This window comes from Choloepus didactylus, chromosome 7 (genome assembly GCF_015220235.1).
Source record: "Choloepus didactylus isolate mChoDid1 chromosome 7, mChoDid1.pri, whole genome shotgun sequence".
Classification (NCBI taxonomy): Eukaryota; Metazoa; Chordata; class Mammalia; order Pilosa; family Megalonychidae; genus Choloepus; species Choloepus didactylus.
This window is the reverse complement of record NC_051313.1, coordinates 5,496,412-5,518,344: the sequence shown is the minus strand read 5'-3', so window position 1 is coordinate 5,518,344 and position 21,933 is coordinate 5,496,412. Positions and strand designations below refer to the sequence as shown.

The 21,933-nt window shown below is 46.2% G+C and overlaps 1 protein-coding gene and 1 long non-coding RNA gene across 4 annotated transcripts in view; one reads left to right on the top strand and one right to left on the bottom strand.

Moving 5' to 3' along the window:
* Positions 1-4,510: 4,510 nt before the first annotated feature.
* Positions 4,511-9,730, bottom strand: LOC119539549. Its single transcript, XR_005217903.1, has 3 exons — positions 8,525-9,730; positions 7,519-7,704; positions 4,511-6,436 (listed from the first exon to the last, which is right to left on the bottom strand). It is a non-coding gene; the product is annotated as an uncharacterized LOC119539549 (long non-coding RNA).
* A 106-nt stretch (positions 9,731-9,836) lies between these two features.
* The window catches only part of ADGRG6 (adhesion G protein-coupled receptor G6), a 155,682-nt gene continuing 143,585 nt past the window's right edge, over positions 9,837-21,933 (top strand). For 2 of the 3 annotated variants that reach the window (XM_037843218.1, XM_037843217.1), the window contains exons 1-2: positions 9,837-10,136; positions 17,054-17,154. In XM_037843218.1, the coding sequence (XP_037699146.1) occupies positions 10,135-10,136; positions 17,054-17,154 (103 nt within the window). In that variant the 5' untranslated portion in view covers positions 9,837-10,134. The remainder of the gene's footprint in view (positions 10,137-17,053; positions 17,155-21,933) is intronic. The other variant, XM_037843219.1, reaches the window with a different exon arrangement.

The following is a 21,933-nucleotide window of genomic DNA, read 5'->3' as shown; positions in this document are numbered from 1 at the left end:
AAGCCCAAATCTAGGGTTACTAGAAACTTTCGAGAAAAATGTACTCAGGCAATTAGTGTATTTGCTATTCATAGCAAAGCAAATAAGTGCTTGGTGGAATTCCTGCGGAGTGCTCAGCCCAAGAAGAACCTGAGAGAGCCTAACCCACTGAAGGGGACCTTCTCTTAGTGAATCACCAGTGAAGGGTCTTAGGAAGACCAAACCACCCTGGGCTGCGGTGTCCTACAGAGCATTTGCATCGCCGCTCTGCACACTCTTCTCCCAGGAACAGCACGTTCAGTTGCTGAGCTCCACCCGCTTCAGCACCTAATATTCTGGAAATGCTGGCTCTTGCCGGTTGCTCTCCTTCTGCTCTCTTCTCAAGCTGTTCCATGATCAGTCTAATCCCACAGCTCCCCCGCCTCTACCCCTGCCAGGGGGTCTCAGCCGCATTTACCCAGCAGCTCGCTTCCTCCTTCTTGAGGCAAGTTCTTCTGGCACCTGTGACAACACAGCTCCCCGTTTTTGTTTCCCTCGCCAGCCGCACCTTCTCGGTCTGCTTTGGTGCCTGGAGAATGGCCTCAGCCCCCGTTTCTTCTTGTCTGTGTCTCCCTGGATGTACTCTACCCATATTCGTGCTGTCTGTGTTGGTGACCCCCAAATCTACCCCTTAAACCCCAGATGTCTGCTTGATATCTCTACTTGGACCTCTACAGCATCTCAAGGCTACCATGTCCCCTTCCTCCCAAACCCGCCATTCTACAGCTCTTGCCATCATCTGCCACCACCCATGCAGGGGTCGGGCCTAAAACCCAGGGTTTCTCCTCGATTCCTCTGCTTCCCTCTACCTGCTGCAGCTGAACCACTCTAAGTCCCGTTACCCAACCTCCAAACCCTGTCCTGAATCTGTCTACCTCTCTTTACTACCAACACCTGAACCCAAACCCCACTGCCTCCCACGCAGACCACGGCGATACCCACCCACGTGGCCACCTCACTCCCAAGAGGGCTCCTCTCTGGCAGTTCCGTTTAGAACCCTTGACAGCAAACCACCGTAGGTTAAACAAAAGTCCAACTCCACCCTGACCCGACACAGCTCCTGCCTGTCTCCCTGTCCTCACCCCGTGCCCCTCTGCCCTCACCCCGGGCTCCAGCCACACTCGCCCTCTTTCTCCCCCACACCGGTACTCAACATGCTCCTGTCTTGGGCTGTCGTGGTAGCCGCGGCCCTCTGCCCTGAGTGCTGGCCCAGCTCTTCTCTGTTTGTCAATCCAGGCTCATTGTGTCGCCTTCCCCAATGTGCTTTCTCGGGGTGCCCGGTGTAAATCAGCACATCTCACTCTCAGAATGATGCCCCTTTTTGTTTTTATAGCAGCTGCTTACTTAAATCTAGATAACACCTGTGTGGTTCCCAAATCATTTCATTTTTAGGGAAATAGTTGAAGTGTGGTCAATGTATCCGAAAGCGAAACTGGTTGTTTCTTTGCCTCTGTGAGTGTGTTCTTGGCTGCACAGTTCTAAACGCATTTTCTGATGTAACTGGTAGTAAGCAGTGTGTTTATGTGGGCAAATCCATTTCTAATTAACCAGCTTGTTCTCCCATTGTGGATCTCTCTGATATTAAATTCAGCACCAAGAGCCCTCCTAGAGAGGGTATTTGCATTGGATTCACAAAGTATTTACTTTTACTCCAGTTTTGTCATTCTCCCATGGGGAAGAGGATTTTCCCCTCGCTCATGCACACACACACACACACACACACACTTTCACGTGATTTCCATTTGCCGCCAAATGTCTGGAAAACTACTTTATTCTGAATTTTTTTTAAAACAGTGGCCACAGAAAACTTTTATAGATTCAACTCAATAAAGGAACACATAATAAAAATCATTCCTTCTTGTTCATGCGTGTCTTTTTCTGCCATACTTATGAATATCATCACACTTCAGTGATGCATCTGTTGGTCAAAACTTTTGAAATAATGAAAATGGAAGGTCTTCTTAAATAAAAGAGATTCATTTTAGTTATTTAAGTATTTTCACATTTAATTATGTATTGCTTAATTTATTCTTTAGATAACAGTTAGTGTATCAGTCAGGAGCAGCTAGATTGTGCCGTGTTAACAACTAACCCCCAAACCTCAGTGGCTTTTAGCAAATAAGGCTTATTTGTCATGTGCACTTCTGATTTCCACTGCAGGATGGCTGCACATCAGCCTCACTCCAGGACCTTGGCTGATGGACTCTCCCCCATTTAGGATATCGTTCATTGCTGTGTCAGCAGGAAGAGAAGGTGAAAACTTATACTTGGCTTCTTAACAGCTTCTACACCAAATGACACACATCATTCAAAGCAAGTCACACAACCACACCTAACATCCAGGGCCAGGGATCAGTGATCCTGCTCCGTGTCCTCAGGAAGACCCTCCCGAACCGGTCAGCAGCCCTGTTTCGGTATCTTTGGCACCTCAAGCTAATACCATGAAACGGGTTGAGTTAAGCAATGGGGATTTATTTGCTCATGGTTTTGAAGCTACAAGAAAGTCCACATCAAGGCATTGTGGAGGTGATGCTTTCTCCCTGGAGACAGTGGCGTTTTGGGGCTGCTGCTGGTGACCGTTGGTCCTTAGCTTGTCACACAGTGAGGCACATGGTGGCGTCTCCTGGTCTCTCCCTTCCCTTCCGGGTTCTGTTGAATTTCAGCTTCTGGCTGCTCCCTCAGTGTCTGAATTTCATTCTGCTTACAAAGGACTCCAGTCATAAGATAAGATCCCTCCTCACTGAGATGGGAAACACCTTAACTGAAGTAACCTCATCTGAATTAAAGGGCCTACATACAATGGGTTCACACTAACAGGAATGGATTAAGTTTAAGAACATGTTTTTCTGGGGTACATCCAGCTCCAAACTACCCTAAGCCCCAACAACTCCCGCAGTGATCTCATGTACAAATAACCGTGTATCACTGAATGCACCCACAGAGACCCAGCCAATCGTGCACGGCCTGCATGAGGTCAGGCATCACAGAACTCAGGTATATGTCACACGGGGTTGGACTAGATTAGAATCGCGCCTCCTTGACTTTGCGAGTGTCTTGAACCCAGTACCTGCCTTTGGTTTCCACTGCAGCCGCACTACCCACCACTCCACCTTACGCTACTACAGCAGCGTCCTCATTCTTCTCCTTGGATAAGTCTCCTCCACTGTAACCCATCCTGATTAATCTTCTAAGACATTGCTTTCATCATGTGGCTCCTTTGCCCACAACTAAACAAACAAACAATACAGTCAACCGTATGTTTCAATGACTCTGAAATCCCTGTAAGATCAGCCCGACTCGTTGGCCAGCCCCTCCAGGACCTCCGCAACCTGCCTCCAATCAGCCTTTCTCTCCCTACGGGCCTCGAGAATCTCCCACTGCAGCTGGAGCGTTTGCTCACTGTCCCTGACGTGTTTACCATCATGTCCAACATTGCTGCTAAAATAGATCTCATTTTCTCAAATTCTCACTCCTCTTTCTCAGTGAATTCCACCTATCCTTTAAGATAACTGAAATCCCACCTCTTCATAAAAGTTCATTCTGCAAACAATCCCCCAGGAAGCTTGATATTGATCTCATGCCAAACCTTCAAATGCAATGCTTGCTGGTTTGTTCATTCATTCATTCACTCACTCACTTTTGAGGCATCGTCACTATGTCCCAGGCAGTGTGGTAGCTGTATTTGTTAGAATGTCCAAGAGACAACTCAAACTTACCATGTCCCAGACTGAATTCTTGATAGTCCCCCCAAACCTCCTTCTAAGACGGTGACTATTAGCAGCTCTACCCACCCAAATGCCGCTGTGGAAGCCCCGGTCCTCCTTGCCACCCACTCTTCTCCCACCACAGCCTCTAAATCCAGTTATCAACAAATCACCTTCACTGTATCCCAAGGCCAGTGACTTCTTACCCCTTCCATTCCTATGACCCTCCCTAGAGTCTGTTTTCCAAATGTTGGATCACTTCTTGTCTGTTTAAAGCCCTCCAGAGACTGCTCGTCTTGCTCTAAAACCCGAGGCCCATCAGTTGCCCACAGGGCACGCAGCCTGGCCTGGTGCCACCCCTCAGACATGTTCCCTTCCTCCCTCAAGTCCGGCCTGTGGGCCGAGCCCACTCCTGCCTCGGGGCATCTGCCGTTGTTGCCTTTGTTTGGAGCACCCTTACTCCAGACAGCCTCCCAGCTCTTTCCACTTATTTCAAATCTCTTCTTCAGTGACACCTCAGCAGAAAGGCTTTCCATGACTATTCCATGGAAAATAGCACCTGCCGTCCTACCTCCCACTAATTGCTCCTTACTTTACTTTTCACAGAACTTACCATGATCTATATGTTACCTATCGAGTTTTTATTACTATACAACCTACCTCCCAACCCATCCCATGTAGAACAAGAGCTCAATCACGGCGTGGACTTTGTTTATTTTTGTTCACTGCTGTAGGCAGTGCCTAGAACCGCGCCCACCAGACAGTTACATATACTCACTGTTGCCTACACTCACTGCTGCCTACACCCGCGGTTACGTTTACTTGCTGAATGAATGAACAGCCAGGAGATTAATGATGACTTGGATGAACCTAGATCTCACTCCTTCATTTCTTCCCAGGGAGTTACTATACTTGATTTTCCTTTATAATTCAGGAGGGTTTCCAAATTTGTGAAGCTGTAGGTTACATAAACAATGTGCACACACACTTCGATTCTTAGAAACACTCATTGATTCCCACACATCTGGAGAGTAACTGGAGTGCTTTTGAAAGCAGGATCACGCAACAGCAGAAAAACCTGTTATGTTCGTGTTTCCTCATTCCACATTCTTTTTTATTGCCTTTCCTATGACCAGACTGTCCTCTCGGACCTTCCATTGGTTGGTAAAGAGTTTGGGTCTTGCAATCAGGAAGAACGGAGTTTAAATCCTGGTTGCCTAAACTCTTCTAGCCCACATCTCTGTAACTGCAGGGTTGTCGTGAAGCTCAAAGGAGGGGCCATGTGCAATTGTTGTAATAAAGGTCCATGCACACAGGAAGCACTAAAAACGTTGGTATAAATATTTTTATTATACATGAAAGCCTAAGGACCTCCAGTGCATGGCCTTCACAGCAGGCTACACTCACTGCCCAACTGGAAGAACTGGGCTCTAAGTATATGTCACGCTGACATTCAAATATGTAATTTGTTCTGATTTTCTCATTGGGAAGGAAGAGTTATGGGAAGTGGAATCTAGCAATTTTGATTCTTCTCCTTGATGTTGTAAAGGATGGGTTACAGCACAGACACTTGGAAAAGAATGAGTTTATGAGGAAGAGCCAGCAGGAGCTCTTCAAGACAAATCCTGTCCTCAAACTCATGTTCTGGGTTGATACTGACAATGTCTACATGAGTAGATCAGGAGATGATAAACACTATATGAATTTCCAAACTTACGTCATCCTTTGTGATAGTTTGGCAGCTGCAGTTGGGGAAAAGGCACTGATATTCCCCTACCCCCACCCCCTAACTCTTATCAGGTCAGTGTCCATGTCGGTGGGGGGCAGGACTCTTATTTGGGATTGCACAGGGGCTTTGCTCAGGTCAGTCCTGTCCTGTATGACCCAAATATAGGGAACAGCTTGATAAAATTCGCATATAATGAAAACTGGAAAAGATTCCTAAGGAGATTGATGAAGGAATCAAATTTCAAGTGGATTTCTATAAACTGATACTCTGGATTGAATGCAACAAATAAGATTTACTTGGCTCTCTGACTAAGGATTCAGATAACCAATTGCATCAGTGCAGGATGAGGTTCCTGGCTTGGAGACACAGGTCAGTATCCGAGTCCACCTCAGTGTGGGTTCTGCCCTGCTGCTTGCTGGTTGTACCACCTTGGATAAGTCGCTTAGCCATTTGCAACTTCAATTTCCTATCTTCAAAAATGGGAATAATCACTATTCACAGAGATTTTGGATTTGTGGAGGCACAGTATTTTTGAGATATTTAACTGCATTTTCCTTCCCCCTTTGCCTTATTCTGCTTCTCCATCTCCCGATTCAAGCTTCCAGCTGGCGTCTGCTCCTGGACTCTGGAGGTGACATGGCAGGTGGAAGACAGGAAGCATTCAGGATATCTGGGTTAGTTTCTCATAACCTTGAGCAGCAGGGGAGCTGAAGGAAGTTGGGGTACAGAAATAAGTGTCTGAGACACAGCAGAGAAGGAGCAGCCGTCTCCACTCTCAGGCAGGAAGGGAAGTGAAGGAAATGGGGGTCTCTGCAAGCAGCGGGGGGGTGGGTGATGCCATGTCGAAGAGAGAAGGGGCCTGGGAGAGGCGAGGCTGGTGAAGACAATGCAGCCAGGAGAGCGGCGGGGACCTGCTCACACCACCCCACTGGGGGAGGCACCGTGTCCGGCAAAAGGAGAGGGTTTGCGTTGATGGAGGATGGAGCTGTAGGGGAGGAGAAAACAGTAATTGGGTTGAATTATTTAAAAAGTAAGATCTAGTTTCTTGGACAACTTGATTTGTGGAATGAAATCCAGACACTGCCTGGCACACAGACCCAGATCAATGTATTACAGCTGTTCTTCCTATGAACATTTTACATGGCTGCCCAAAAGGTCAGCGTTACCCTTCATTTACAGAAGAGAAATGTCCCGTTCTGGAGAGGTGGGCTCCAAGCGCTACGACAGGTGATACATGGGGTCTGCTGGCAGCGGGGCCACCGCATAGACCCCCGTGGGGAGAGGGACGTGGGGTGGCTTAACCAAGGCTGTGAATCTGGGAAAGGGGAGGCGGTGGGGAGGGACGGCCGCTGTCTTCAGGTATCTGCAAGACATGTTGTGGAAGAGAGCAAGTCCTTGCTATGAGCGGAAGTGGAGACCATCACATTGGATGCCCACTGGCAGGGGGTGTTTCTCAAAGCTGAGTGCCCCTCCGAGATAAGAGTTCAAAGGGACGGTCCAGGTTCCCTTGTTCGGAAGCTGCCAAAGGAACGTGGTCCCGGGACTTTCGGTTTGGGATGATCTGATACACGGGGCAGGCAGAAGGCAACCAACTCTCTCACCAAATTCCAGGAAGGGGACTGGGATAAGCGTGACCTCGCTGAAGCTGCCCGATGCCCTCTGGGTTAAACATGACAGCATTATTATTCTCATTATCCGAACCGGGGTCACAGAGTTTAAGTAAACCAGCCGAGTTCACAGTGCTGGGAAATTGCAGGGCCAAGTTTGGATCCCAGGTTGACTGCGTTAACAGATCCTGTGCCTTCCATGACCCGTCCATTTCCCGAACACGCCCTTCCCAAGAAAAGGAGCAAATGCTTAGTTCGAGGACAGAGGGTTAAACTAACATAATATTCTACCGATAAATCAGCCCACTGAAATATATTATCAGTGATTCACATCATTATGTAGAAACTATATATAGAGACATTCATGCACAAGAACACGTAACAGCACAGTGAATATACCCCTTCTCCGTCTTCTAAATTTGTATGCATTTGTTTCAGTTACTTATATTTCTTCGTTTACCCTAATACTCTCTGGATTCCTCTAGCTTTGAAATACTGAGCGCAGCCACCACACCCGTGAGCTCGGAAGCAGTTCCTTCCCTGGATGAAGCTCCTCAGGTAAGAACTCAGCCACGGTGGACCCCTGGGGTGCAGCCTTGCCAGAGACCCCCAATGAAGCTGTGGCCAGATTCCTGACCCAGAGAAACTGTGAAATAATGAACATTGTTTAAAAACATTCTGTGAGCGATGCTTATATTTCTTTGGCCCCGTCTGGTGTGTAGACCCATTGGAGCTGGGGTCTGGGGAGCTGGCTCCCAGCCTCGCCCCCTCTAGCTGCCCGTGCAGACCCCACAGCATCGCTGGGTTTCACTCTCCTGACTGTGGCGTGAAAGGGCTAGACAGAGGAACTTCAGTTTTCCCTAACAGCGATGACTCTGTTTCTCTGGTAATCATCCTGTTTATTCCTCAAAAGAAATACTGGTAAGTGTCCCAGGAAACACACCCTTGGATTTTCTGGCCTCTGGACCTGGCAGTGCTGTCCCTCTCCCTTTCTGCCTCCTAGCTGCCTGAGCTCAAGTCCTGCTTGACCTGTTTTTCTCCACCCCCGTAGTTCTCTATCACTGGCCAAGCAAAGTTAGGTAATTGTTCTGGCACTTCTGTGTGTGGTGTGTGTGCTTGTGTGCCTGTGTGAATGCACATGCCCATTTATCTGTGACCATGTGTGTGCATGTCCATGCATATTAGTGTGTCTATGTACGTGTATGTGCACGTCCGCACATGTTTGTGTGTATCTGTGTGCATGTGTGCATGTGTGTGCACATGTGTGCAGTGTAAGCTGGACACCACTAGCTTCAGATGTGTGTAAAGCTTCTGTGCAGGCTTCACCTCCAGCATTCTGTAAACGGACTCTGCAGAACTGCAGAAGAGGGAGCCTCTCTCCAACAGTGTGATGCTTTTCTCCCTCCTCATCTCCAGGGAGTGTGTCCAGTCCCCTCTGCCAGGCAGCTACTTACCTGAGCACTTACCTGGTACGCACCAGGCTGTGGACTTCCCCAGTGGGCACCTGGATTTGCATTTGCAAATCCATCCCACGGCCTTCAACGTGATGTGCTCATCTTCCCAGCCCAGTTAATGCCCCTCCATTTGTTACAGCGCAGATTTTGAAAGAGCAGTGCCTCCGGGGCCCAGTGTTTCGGCAGGGTTGTTGAGGAGTGGCCTGTCACCAGACCTGACCACCCGGCTTTCGCAGAATCCTAGTGCATCAGCTCCCGGGCCCCGAGGCGGTCTTCTCTCACCCCACTCCCAAATCCTTCTTTCCAGGAGGGACTGAGGCATTCCAAAGTTCCTGAGTGTTACCACTCCCCTGCGTTAATTACAGGCATTTAAACAGAAGACAAAGCTTTTAAGCCAAAGATGATCAATCCCTATTTGGGGAACCTTAGGCCTCAGCACTCAGCACACTGCAGGGAGAAGGCTGTGGGTGGGTTTTTGGGGGGGAGACGGCATGGGGGTGGGGTGGCAGGGTCATACTGCACCTGCTGTCTGCTCTGCCTGCTCTGCAGGCCTGTCTCTGCCCTTGGTAGAAAAAGGGGTGCTGGGGGGCTTCCCGCCCCCTCCGCCCTGCCCCTGCAGAGATGGAGAGACGGGTGATGGCAGCGGGTGGCTGGGCGAACTTCCAAGACTGACCAGACCGTGCTCCTTCACTCTGAGAATTAGACAGAAAAAGACGGAAAAACAAAAGAACGACAGGAAGGAAGGAAGACAGAAAGTCAGAGGGGGAGGGAAAGGAAGAAAGAGAAAGAAAGGGCAAGGAAAGGAAAGGGAAAGAGAGGAAAGAAGAGCAGAGACAGGGGGATGGCCGGGCCTGGAGGGCGGACAGAGGGGCGCACAGCCCGGAGCGCGGATCCCGCGGGCAGGGAGGACGTGCGGGCAGCAACTTGTTTCCCAGCTTCCCGGCGCTTCCCCTAAAGGGCCTCCCGGGTTCCGCGCTCCGGGCCGTCGGTGACCTCGGGGTCGTCCTGCGCCCTCCCTGCAGCTCCTCTGCCCCTGCCGGGCCTGGAGCGCCTCTGTGGTCGCGCGGGGACTTGGCTCTCCCGCGCTCGAGTGTCGCTCCCGGGTGGGGCCGCGCCCTGCATGGCCTCCGGGCGCGTGGAGCCGGGCGCCCGGGAGCCGCACGGAGCCCCGGACCTTGGCACAGGGGCGCGCAGGCCTGAGCCTGGGCAGGAGATCCCTGGAGGAGGGGCCCAGGGCGGCGCTGCGGGGACCAAGGACCGCCTCCCGCCAGGGGGTCCTGCTGCTTCTCCCGCCCGCCCGTCTCCCACGCGCCCGGCCCGAGCCCCCGGCGGCGCCAGTGCCCAGGCAGAGCCAGCCTCCCCGCGCCGCTCCGCAGGGAGGAGCCCGCCCCGGCCCGCCCCTCCTGCCGCCCACGAGCGCTCTTGAAGTCCAGGGCGCCGCGCACCTGGAGCCCGAGGAGCGCGCGGGGACGGCTGAGGGGAGCCGGCGAGCGCGCCCCGAGGACTTGGGGAGCCTCCAGCCCCCTCTCCCAGCGCCGGGGCGTCCTGGTGGGACCGGGGACGCCCGGGGGGCGGCGCGGAGTGACCGGCGGCCTCGGAGACCTCTGCGCAGGGATGCCAACATGTAAGTCTCCTCTCTCCGGGCCGAGTTCCTCCACACCTCCAGCTCTACCTTCCTTCCTTCCTTCCTTTTTTTTTCTTTCCCAACTAAATGCTTCTGCCAGGACTTCATGCGCAGAGACAAAGAGAACCGGTTTGTCTTCACCAGCCCCTCGAGGCGCCCGGGAGCGACACGCGCTGCCGGAACAGCGCCGCGACAAGTGTGCGCGCCCTTCCTTCTTCCAGCGAGGGGCAAAACGCACACTGGGGCGGCGTGAGCGGGCTGGAGAGCGCGGGGCTGGGGGATGCGGGGGACGCGTTTTCGATTCAAACTAATCAGGGAGTAGGAGCAGCGCCCTGGGCCCCGGCCCGCTCCTGAAGGGCGAGCTCTCCGCGCGGGGCTCGGGGCCGGCAGGTGCCTGTGTGCAGGGAAGTGTTGGCCACCTTCACCGGAGAAGTTTTTCTTGGATCTCAAGCGTATTTGAATAGTTAAAAAAAAAATGAAAGCGCGCAGAAAAAGTTCTCAGGTGCTCTGTAGATGAAAAAGTAATGAATGTTTCAAGTGATAGGGTCTGGGAGGAACCTGTGGATGGCTGGATGGTGCCGGCTTAGGAAGGTGCCAGGCGACAAACCCCAAAAGCTTGCGGTCCCAGAGGTGCGGTGCTCAGAGCCGCCCGGGGAAGGGCCACCAACATTGCCGGGCCTTCTGGAATGAAAAGAGGAAGGTTGTTCTCAAAAAGGCCAAGCTGATTTTTGTGGCCAACTAAGTTACTTTTCCTTATAATATGTAATTTCCCCTCTGGTGTTTTATTTAATCTTGGACAGACCCCCAGGCGGACATTGTCATCTCTGGAAGCCTTCCATTAATGGTCAGTAGTTTCTAGAAATTGATATTCACCCTCCCTGGCCTAACTGCTAGGTCCACATTTCTTCCCACTTGAATTTACTCTTTCAGTAAATAGGTGGGTGCCTGGGCGCAGACCCTCCTGTCTTCCCCATCCCGGCTCCGCCTGCTCCTTACCTCCATCCCCGCGCACAAGCCCCGCACTCACAGCTGGGTCCCTGCGCCGTGCAACTGGCACGGCCCAGTTATTTTTCACTACAGCTGCGTGTGGAGTAACTCCACACCTGTGAATTTTAACGCTTCATTTTTGCCAGTGGAATCAACAAGGTATAACCTGAGAGAATTTACTTTGGGAAACAGCCAAGAACCTCATACACAAGCAACACATTTTGAACGAATACGAGTTTGTTTTAAACTTCAGGTTTTCCTGAAAATACAGCAGGGTTTTTAACAGCAAGTATTTGTCCAGCTTTCTTGGTTACTCAGACCTTCTGAGGCAATAAAGCATACTACACATAAAAACTATGAATGCCAGTTTGTCTAGAAAAAGACGTGAAACTGGTCAGCAGGTAATGTAAAAAAAATCCTGATTTTGAAGTTAAGTACATGAAAACAAATGTAAAGGTATTAGTCCATTTGAATTCCACATGATTAAACAATCATGTCATGGTAGAATATACATGAATATTCAAATGTATCAAATATAAGGTTCAATGCCCTGATTTGTGTTTCCTTATTGACTTATTTTAGCAGGAAGTTTTTCCAGTTTCCAAAGTTTTGCTAGATTGTAACTAAATTTTTTCCATTTTTTCTGCTTAAAATTCATATGGAATGATTTAAGATGGTCTGATTCTTTTTATATATTATGGTAGGATATATGGAAATGTCAACTTTTCCCAGGTAAATATTTCTATTATCTCATTGAAAAATGTTTGAGTGGGGAACATTAATTATATTAGCTTTAAAATTTTAATTTTAATGCATTTCAAGTGCACAATCTACTTTTTTCTGTCTGTCTCTTGTGGAGAAAGAGTACATATCTATCTTTACACTCAAATAATGAAATTACACACTATAAGCATATTTTGCAGCCATGGTGACTGCATTTTCATGCACTCAGAAATTTAATAGAGTTAGCAAGACTTGCATCAGTTGGTCTTGAGCTGCATGAAACTAGTGTTCCATTTATGGCTTATATAAATTACATGACATTGTGCCCTTCCCATGCCAGCGGTGAATGAGGCCATTGTCCCCTGGCTTACGGGAAGTATCAGAAGCCTGGAGTTCCGCTGCCTAACTGGACACGTCACTATGCTGTTTGGAAATAATAATTTGAAAAAAAATCAGTTTATATATTAAAGATAAACTGACAACCACTTCCTTGAAACTAACCTTTTTTCTAACTGCCCATGATATCTTACGGAGAGTTTACATCTCTGATGGGTTGATTAAGAGTTTCTAGAGACCATTTAAAATTTAGACTAAATAGTGAAAGACTTTGTTCCATGTGTGTGGCATGCATGGGCAAAAAACTGTAACTTTCCATTTTCATTTCTAATTGGCTGGCATTTCTCCTAGGAGATGCATACTCCATGTTCAGGTCATAAAATTCAAAGGATATATCAATCATAACAAAAATGCCAGTAAAATCTGAATGTGGCTACCTGCATATACATCTTACTTTCCTTTATTAGCATAACACAGGTTGGAATTATGGGGGATGCCTTAAAAAACAAACTTCATGATTAATTTATTTAAAACATCTGTAGCAAGAATGGCAGAATTGGTGAAAAAAATCACAAATCAGTAAGAAAAACAGTTACGTCAACAGAATATCATACAAATGATGTGAAAATGTCAATCCAAAGCAGATGCTATAATACACAATACTGATGGAAGTTTCTTGAGATAGGCTGTATACTTCATGGGAACATGTGTGTGTAACTTCTTGTTTTGAAATAATTTTAAATGTACAGAAAAGTTGCAAGAATAAAAGTAGTACAAAGAGCACCTGTTTGCCCATTACCCAGTGTAAATATTTACCCTGTTTCTTTTATCATTCCTCCATCTTTCTCTCTCGTTCTGTCTCTATCATCTGTCTATCTCTCTATTTATATCTTCCTTCCTTGCTTCCTTCCTTCCTTCTTTCCTTCCTCCCTCCCTCCTTCTCTCCCCCCATCCCTCCCTTCCTCACCCCCCTCCTTCCCTCCCATACTTCTTTCCCTCCCTCCCTCTTTCCTTCCTTCCTTCCTTTCTCATGTTAATTTTTCTCTAACCCATATGGGGAATAAGTTACACACAACAGAGCTTTAGTGATAACATTTTTTTTCATTTAAATTTTTATTGAGTTATTTGTAGATTCATAGGCAGCTTAAGAAATAATATAGAGAGACCTGTTCCCCAAGGGTAGCATTCTGCAAAGCTACTGTACAAGAGCACAACAAGGATATTGATGTGGTCTATTTTTCTTGTTCAGGTCTCCCCAGCTTTACATGAACTCCTGTGTGTGTGTGTGTGTGTTTCTGAAGGTTGATGTTAATCTCCCCTGTGGTACAATTGTTTATGCATATGCTCGGGAAGGCTGAGATTTGTGCAGATTTGAAGGGCATGGGTGAACCCAACTTAGATTAAGGACTTACACTGACAGCACTTTCTCTTTTTATCCATTGCTTAAGGTTCAGGAACATGATCTTGAACCAGCAGAAGAAATACAATCATGAGCAGACTTGAATGAACCAAACTACCATTCTTTACACTCTGACAGAACTAAAGTATTCTCTCTGGCACTCCCTGTGGCCTTTTATAAAAAGATTTGCTGTGAAAATACAGTTGAGATTCGGAGAAGGAAGTTAATTTTGACTACTGCTGCTACTGATAGAATTAGTACCGTATCAAAGTCTCCACTAATTTCAGAATTCTTCGCTCATTCCTGTTTATTATGTGACTTTGGGGGAAAGCCACTAGGGGTAAAGTGATGAGAGATGGTAGATTTTAAGATTATTTTAGCAATGCATTTGGATAAAGTCATGTTCCAAGGGGTCATACCCACATTTAAAACAATTCCTATACAATTCTAAAATTCTAAAGCTTCCTGAAACAGGACTCAGTGTATTGTGTTTTGTAGCCTATTCAGATTGAAAAGGGGAGCCAGTTTGCCGTGGAGGTGGCTTGGTTCTCAAAAGGACCTCTGGGTTGGATGCCTGGTGTTGTGTGTTGTCTTTTGGTTCCGCCACACGTTATGTGACTGTGGGCAAGTCGTTTAGCATCTTAACTTTCTCACCTGTGAGATCTCATTTTTTATTTTGTTTTTTGCATAATCTTTCATTTCCTTTAGGTTCTAGAAGCCTACGACTCTCTTTTACTTAAAAATATTCCTGCTGTCTTTGAGAGAACTTGGAGGCCACAACCAAAATATCACAAGATCACACTATGTTTTTTGTAATTCCTGCTTAGAACCTTAGTAACCCTGCTGAGGATTTTCCATTCCTGTGAGAAAACTTAAAGTCTCAGGGATGTGTCTCTGCTAAGTGATCCCCTGAGAAGACACAAAGTGCTTTCCTTCCTCTGTTCTATTCTTAATTTATTTGTTGCTGTTCTTCAGTAAACAGTGAAGTGGATGAAAGTTGGTGTGTCAGATGGTTTCTGTTAGCTTGCGAGCTCCTGCCCTGTCCCGGGCTGTCCTTCTGAGCTCAGCGAGGGAGGCGACAGGACTGGAACCCTCGAGCCCTCTGCTGTCACTGCGGTGACGGCCTGGTGGGGGCTGCCGGCAGCTTTTGTCCACCGCCGGGACGGGAGATGGCCTGTCTACATGCCAGAACCCTTTGTAGCAAAGGAGACGTTCCTAATGAGCATGATTCTAAGAACACATGAACTGAATTTGGGGCTGCTGTTCACACATGTGGCGTGGAGAATCGCCGAGCAGAGTGAGAAGCTGGGCGGCGTCGTGGGCTGGCAGCTGGCGTTCATTGATTTGTCCCTTCGTTTCTCTGGGCCTTGGTTTCTTCTCTGTGAAATTGGGAGATTAGACCGTCTTTGGTTTCCAACTCTAAACCTCTTTGAATATATAGCTGTGCTTTTGTTTTAGAAGCAGTCATTCCCCCTGGAGTGAATGGGAGACACCTCATTCACCCAGCACAGACAAGACATGGACCCCTTCTTCCAAATGAGGGAACTTCCCATGGGGCAGCGGTTATGGCCTTAATAGAACTGGCACCTCCAGTTGTTTGTGCTGGTTGATATCCTATTTTTAGGAGAGGAGTAGGTTTGGAGAGTTTAAAAACTGGCCCCCACACCCCAATGTTAGTAGGGGAACTAGGATGTAAATCTTTGCCATTCCAGAGTTTATAGCCATTATAGTTATTTTTCACTCTAACATATGCTTCTCAACAAGCCGTAAATGTGGTTTCCATTTCAGGCATTTTGAATGGAAGTTTTTGAAAACATACCTTAACCTTTTCCTGCTTCAGCATTTCCACCAGGGGCTGCCTGCTGGTGGGGGCTGTAGTTGAGCACCACAAAAGCGTGGCGTGAGTTTCAGACACAACGTGGACCTTCTGTGCTTATGGCAGACATGAATCCCCAATTCCATACCTGTCCCCGGGTGATCCCAGAAATGGCCACGGGGTTGACCAACCGATGTCGACATACAAGCTTCATCCTGCCGTCTGCTCTTGCTTAAGTCTTTGCTCTTGGTTTCCCTGTGGATAGGACAGCCCAGCCCATGTCAGAATGTCCCAGATGACCATAACAGGGTAGCTCATATTTATGAGGTGCTGGCTGAGTCTCGGGCACTGGTCTTTAAAGGCTTTACCTTATTGGATCATCTCAGCAAGTCTGCACTGCTGCCCAGCCAGTTTTCCAGATGAGGAATCAGACACCCAGGGTGGGAAGGAAATTCCCTAGGGCTGCCTGTTCCCAAGAGGCAGAACCAGGCCCGTCTGGCTCTAGCTCTGGTTCTCTTTGCTCCTGGATGGCCACTGCAGGAGGAGACGGGGTACAGGCGGGAGACAAGCGTGGAATCAGTTCCGGGCTGCTTTGGCTTGGTCGAGGCTTTTCTTCCCATTTCCCTGCTTTGCTGTTTAGCTCTACACCTGTTTGTCAGAGAAACCACCTCCAAGTAGAGAAGGTTTTACAGTGACTTGATTCATAAGTGTAGTGTTAGTTGCCCCTCTTTTTGGAAATACAACTCGATGACCTCTTGTAGCCTAATTAACCCTCTCCTGTTGGGAATCTCAAGATCTCCTGGAGGTTTCTGACTACTGCTTAACTGCCTTCCTGCCTCAAGACTGTTTGGCTCACCGGCCCATTTGTGGTCCCTTTTGGCGACTGCTGGTTACCATGGCTACCCCTCACTGACTTGCCTCCTTCGATGATGCTGAGCCAGTGAGAGGGGTCAGACGGCTGCTGGAGCCAGGAGGCCCTGCCTGCTCCTGTCCGAGTCAAAGTCATTATTAAATGTAATTTTCCACTTAGAGAGGAGACCATTGTACAGAAGATTATTTGAGAGTTTTCAAAGCACTGCCCTCCCTCTGATGCCATTTACTTGTGGTTTGCTAGCTGTTTTAAAACACCGATAGTATATAAGGAAATGAATCTTCTTAGAAGGTTAATGCTTTAATGCTCCATTTCAGGGGAAAGAAGAGAGCTTGGACAATTTATTGTAAGGCATCAGATGTTCCAAAACAAAAACATTGCCTTAAAGCCTCAATTTCTGGGAGACTGTTGGGGAGGTTGATAGAAACATCTTCTTGCTACTCAGGTGAACAGATGTCTGGTGATGCTCAAGGCTGAAGCTAAAATTGCTTCATTTCTTCATAAATGATTTCTTTATTGAGTTGTCTGTTTCCCCGTCTTCACGCAGAACTCATCTATTACAGATATTCTGATAAGAGGCAAATAAAATGAGGGCATTTTTCCCCCTTTGCCTGATTAAATTAAAGGAGATGACTAGTTCATCATCTTCTAAGTTCCTTCTTTATTTGGAAGCAAGACAGAAAGAGGTTTCTATTTTCCAGTCCCTGTTGGAAACCGGCACTTTTACTGTTCTCGTAATGTTTTACTGAATACTGTATCCCAGTTTTTGCTTTCTTCCCTTGCAGGATGTTACATGCCGGTCGAATGTGGAACTGTCACTGGAGATGGAAGCCGTGCCCTCTGTTATTCTTATTTGCTTTATATATCGTATGTGTGCCTCACTCAGGTAAGGAGAACTTTTTCTTTACAAACCCCAGATTTAATAGTGATGGCCTTGCCTTCAGTATAAGGGTGCTACTATAACTTTGTCATTTCCTTATTCTGCTTCTGTCCTCTTTCTTCTTTCTGAAACCCGTGTGAATGCTATTGCTTTGATTGTCGCTTTATTTTCTAAGGAATTTATTTCTTTAATCTCTTGCTGCATTTCTTTTAGTTTTATTTATTTATCGAGCCCATATTGAGTGATGAGACAGCTACACATCCAACATAAAAGGTGATAGTTGTTTCTCCTACTATTGAATAAATACACAGCACTGAAGTCTCCTTTCAAGTTTCCATGTAGTTATTTATGGAAAGGAAAGTGTAGACTTTGCCATTTTAGTCCCTCCTGATTTTAGTAGCATGTTGCAATGTGAAATACGAATTTGAAATTAAGTTTTAAACCATGCAGTTTATATAATTTCCTTAAATTGGCACGAACAAATTAATTTTAAATTACAGTATGTTTATGGAATCAAAATATCTAATTTTTGTAATTACAACTCTTTCTGAACGTTGAGGCCAAAAGTAAATTTTCTGTAAACAGCTAATTATATGAATAAGCCAAAAGAGCCTAAAGAATGTGAGTGACGTTTAAAAGTAAACCATCTCTTCATTGCTTGGTTTTGTCACTGAGAAAACTGCATTTCCCTTAAGTCCATTCTGTTTTGCTCTTTTTGTTTTCTGTTGCATTAATTCAGCTTATTATCTTTTCCTTTAGAGTAAAACTAAAATGTCAACTAAGAAAATAATTACTCACAAAGTCTTATGCACTTATTAATTTAATCAAAATTTTGTAAATCTCATATTTATAATATACCTGTTTGTTCTTATATATTATGCATTTAAAGAATCATGGACATAGATTATCTACTAAAATTGCTTATGGATGGACCAAGAAATTAACCTCCTATTTAATATGCAGATACTTTTTTTTCCCAAGCCACCAAGTATTTTAAGAGTTTCAGCTATTTACTTGGAAAATCCCTGGCACTTGCTTAGTGACTTTGAAACAAAACTGATCTTTGAGTGGATTTTTTTGTGTATTTGTTTCAATTTCACTATAAAGCCACTTTTCTATTGCTTAGTCATTGCTGGAAAGAGGACACGAACTTAAGAGATGTGAAAATGAAATATATATTGGATTTTTATGATGTACAGTGTTGAGCTGTGTCTTAACTTTTGAAAGTGATCCTTCAGGAACCAATTATATGATGTGAAGTATATTGTGAGATTAAAATTACTTGACTTTCATTTTTGTTGGGTCACGCATTTGTAAGTTTTTAGGGTTTCTTCAAACCAAACACCTCAAATTGGAACTTTTGATTTTAGATGTCAGCATTTTAATTGATATGTCTGCATTTTGTTGATTTTAATCATTTCAACAACAATGAAAGGAAACCCATGCTTTTAGACTAAGTAAGAGGAATCAACGGGGCTGGGACTACATGGAGGTCTTAGGGGTGCACTGTCTCCCAGGTGGCTGCTGCCAGACGACTTACATCTGATTTTGTCTTATCTCATATGAGAAATTTCTTACTTGATTTCTCTCATGACCCAGCTCTTTCTGTGCATTGAGTAAGCTTTTGTGCAGATGGTTTTCTGTGTTCATTCATGTAGCCAGAACATTTTGTATCTGTACTCTGTAACCATGACTCAGTCAGAGTGCCTCAACCGACAACGTGAACACTTGAATCACAGAAATAATTAGCATTTTAATGTAAAATTTTGGCCTCCAAGGATAACTCAGCATGGGGTTCCTTAAAGTGAACTCTCAAACCATTTGAAATAATATTGTAACTTCCGATAGATCTAATTTTCAAAGTCCTGGTCTTTTGCATAAATCAAAGCGTGATACTGCTGTACTTCCCAAGGGCATGTAGTGCTTAGTGGGAATGTTATAGCCCTGCTTATGCACTCTGACTTTTTCTCTTCTCTGGATGACCCCTGGGTGAGTGCATCCAGTCTGGTGGCATTTGTAATGGCCCTGATCTCTTCCCGGGCCCTAGAGGCCCCTCTGGGGCTGCTTGTTCTCACCTGCACCTGCTTATGTGGGAGGTACCCCCAACATCGCGTGTGCTACAGGACCCTTGCTTCCAACCTCTGTCTAAAATGGACTCTCCCTCTGTCTTTCCACTCCCTCCTACTGTCTGCTGCAGCCCCCGCCCTCGTGGGCCTTTCTCTCCCTCGGCCGGGCCGACCTGGCATCCTCTCTCTCTAATCTGCACTTGTCTGGCTGTTTTTGACATTCAGATCTCAGTTTAGATACGATCACACCAGGTAAGCTTCCCCTCTCCCAATGCCAAGGCCCTCCTCACCTCATCCTGTAGTGACCATCAGTGGAGATCTGGTTCTCTCTCAACTGTTAACATTTTGTGAATTTGTGATAACCAGGTTGGAAGGTCGGCAAAACCTCTTTTTATTGTGAAGATTGGCAATTCGTTCAGATGATTAAAAACTGGAATCCCATGGGTGGCCTCCCTAATTTAATCCACATAACGTCCATAGTTTAATCCGTGCAGTAGGATTGTGTTGTCAAGTCTTCTAGTAGATAAGGTGACGTTTGAAGTGTGATAGGGCAGTTGTAAAGCAAATCCTATGTAAGGTCTGTGCCCTTCAGGATTTCAGAAAGTAACGTAGAAAAGCAACCCATTGTCTCTTGACAACAACAAATAGAACTTTTAATAAGACCTACAACAAAATAGCAATGGACTATTTGCACTGGTCCCACAGAAGAGAAAATTAAAACAACACAGGGTGCTTGTTTTCCCCACTAGCTTGACAACATTTAGAAAGGTTGATAGCATCCAGTATTTTCGAAGTCCGTTGGAAAAAGGAAACATACTAACACTCTTGGCTCAATCTTTAGGAAACGGAATTTGGCAACAATTTAAAAAAATTAACAGTGTGTATACTCTTTGACATTTGACTCCCACATGTAGGCATTTATGCTGAAGGGATAAAAGCATAATGCATGTAGAGAGAAATACGTACACATATGTAAACTATAGCATTAAAATAGCAAGGAACTGGAAAATAATCTAATTGTTCATCAACAAGCAGAATGGTTATAAAAATTATTCCACATTTGTACCACGGTATACTGTGCCACCAGTCAAAACGATGCGGTTAGATTGCATATATTGGCTTGGAAAGATGCCCATGATAATAATTTTCAATTTAAAAGGGAGTTAGAAAACAATTTAAGTTTATGGCTGTTTGCTAATGGGTTGAAGTACAAAACTGGAGTGTTTTTTTTGTGTATATAAGTGTGTCCAAGACTGCGCAAACATCACAATAAAACATGGAATGGTGCACACCAGGCTTTTAAAATAGGTTATCTCAAGGGCATGGGGTTGCAGCCAGGAGGAGGAAATGATGGCACTTTATACACTTCTGAATTATTTGCCTTGTTACACTGAGTGTGGATTACTTAAGTGATTTTAAAAACTGATATATGTTTCTTTGATTTTAAAAAACACCACAGTAGAAACTGGCCTGAGAGACTGCTGGAATCTACAAAGGTTATAATTTTCTGTTGGCCAGTTCCCGGCTACTCAGGCTCTTTCTCTACTGGATAAGAATCTCTAGAAGTGTTTCAGTTCTTGGGCTGTGTGTGTGCCCCGCGACTCCAAGGATGAACAGTGCCATCTTGAACAGACAGAAGACTGTGGCTGCAAGAGGAGAGAGGAGTGAGCCGCTGGGGCCACTGGGTCCCCAGGCAACCAGCCGTTCCCACCCAGTCTGAGTCACATGCGGGGACCGGGGATCCTCCCTGTCCCCGGAAAATCGATGGTAGCAGCAGATTGTTTCAAAGCTCAGGGTTACTCTCATATCTCAGCTGCATCAACAGCTACAAAGGGCCACGTGTCTGGAGTACAGCCTGGCCTGAATCTTGTGCTTTCTAACCCAGAGCACAGCACCGTCTTGGGAGGCAGGTGATCGGGTGGGTGGAGGGACCATGGACACTTCCGGTTTGCTTGTTGATTTTTCTTGTGACTGTTTAGTGAGCAGTAATTCTCTAGTGTCAATTACCTTGCAATCTCTATTGAAGTGTTAAACCGACATAACATTTCATAGACTTTTTTATGTTTTGTCAAAAATTTTTCAAATGAACAGAAAAGATAATCATTTTATAAATCTTCCAGTTATATTTTTATTTTTTAGCATTAATGTTTGCTCAAAAATAAGGTTCTATTTGTACAAACTATTTTGCATTTTTTTTTTTTTTTTTTTTTTTAAGTCTGGGTCAAAGTGTTGCAAATTACTGTCTGAAGCTCTCAGCCAAAGGCCTGTTTTCCCCTTCCAGTCCTTGGATCGGAAGAGTCAATGCAGTTCACTGAACAGCACCTGGAGATGCTTTTGGAGACCTCTCCTCAGATCATTTCCTTACTCTGCCTTTGGATGATCTGAATTCAATGTAGGCAAATAGGATTTCCTCTATTGGGGTCATAGAGTCAAGTAAATGCCTACATTCCAAATGTAGACTAATGGGGCGACTTACCTGTCACCCCCATGACAAGCAGTGTGGAGGGGCTGCCAAGGAGGCTCGTTCGGCTCAGTGATATAGGGAGGAGGGTCCCACCGAGGGGTCCTCCTTGTCACGAGTCGGGCTGAGCTAGTCTCCAAACGACTTGAAGAGAATTGATGGGTGGGCGTGTCTAGACGGGGAGACCAGGAGGTGACGGGTGCTCAGCAATTTGAGGGAAGTTCCCTGGCAGTCTTGTCTTGGGGAGATCAGGGGAGC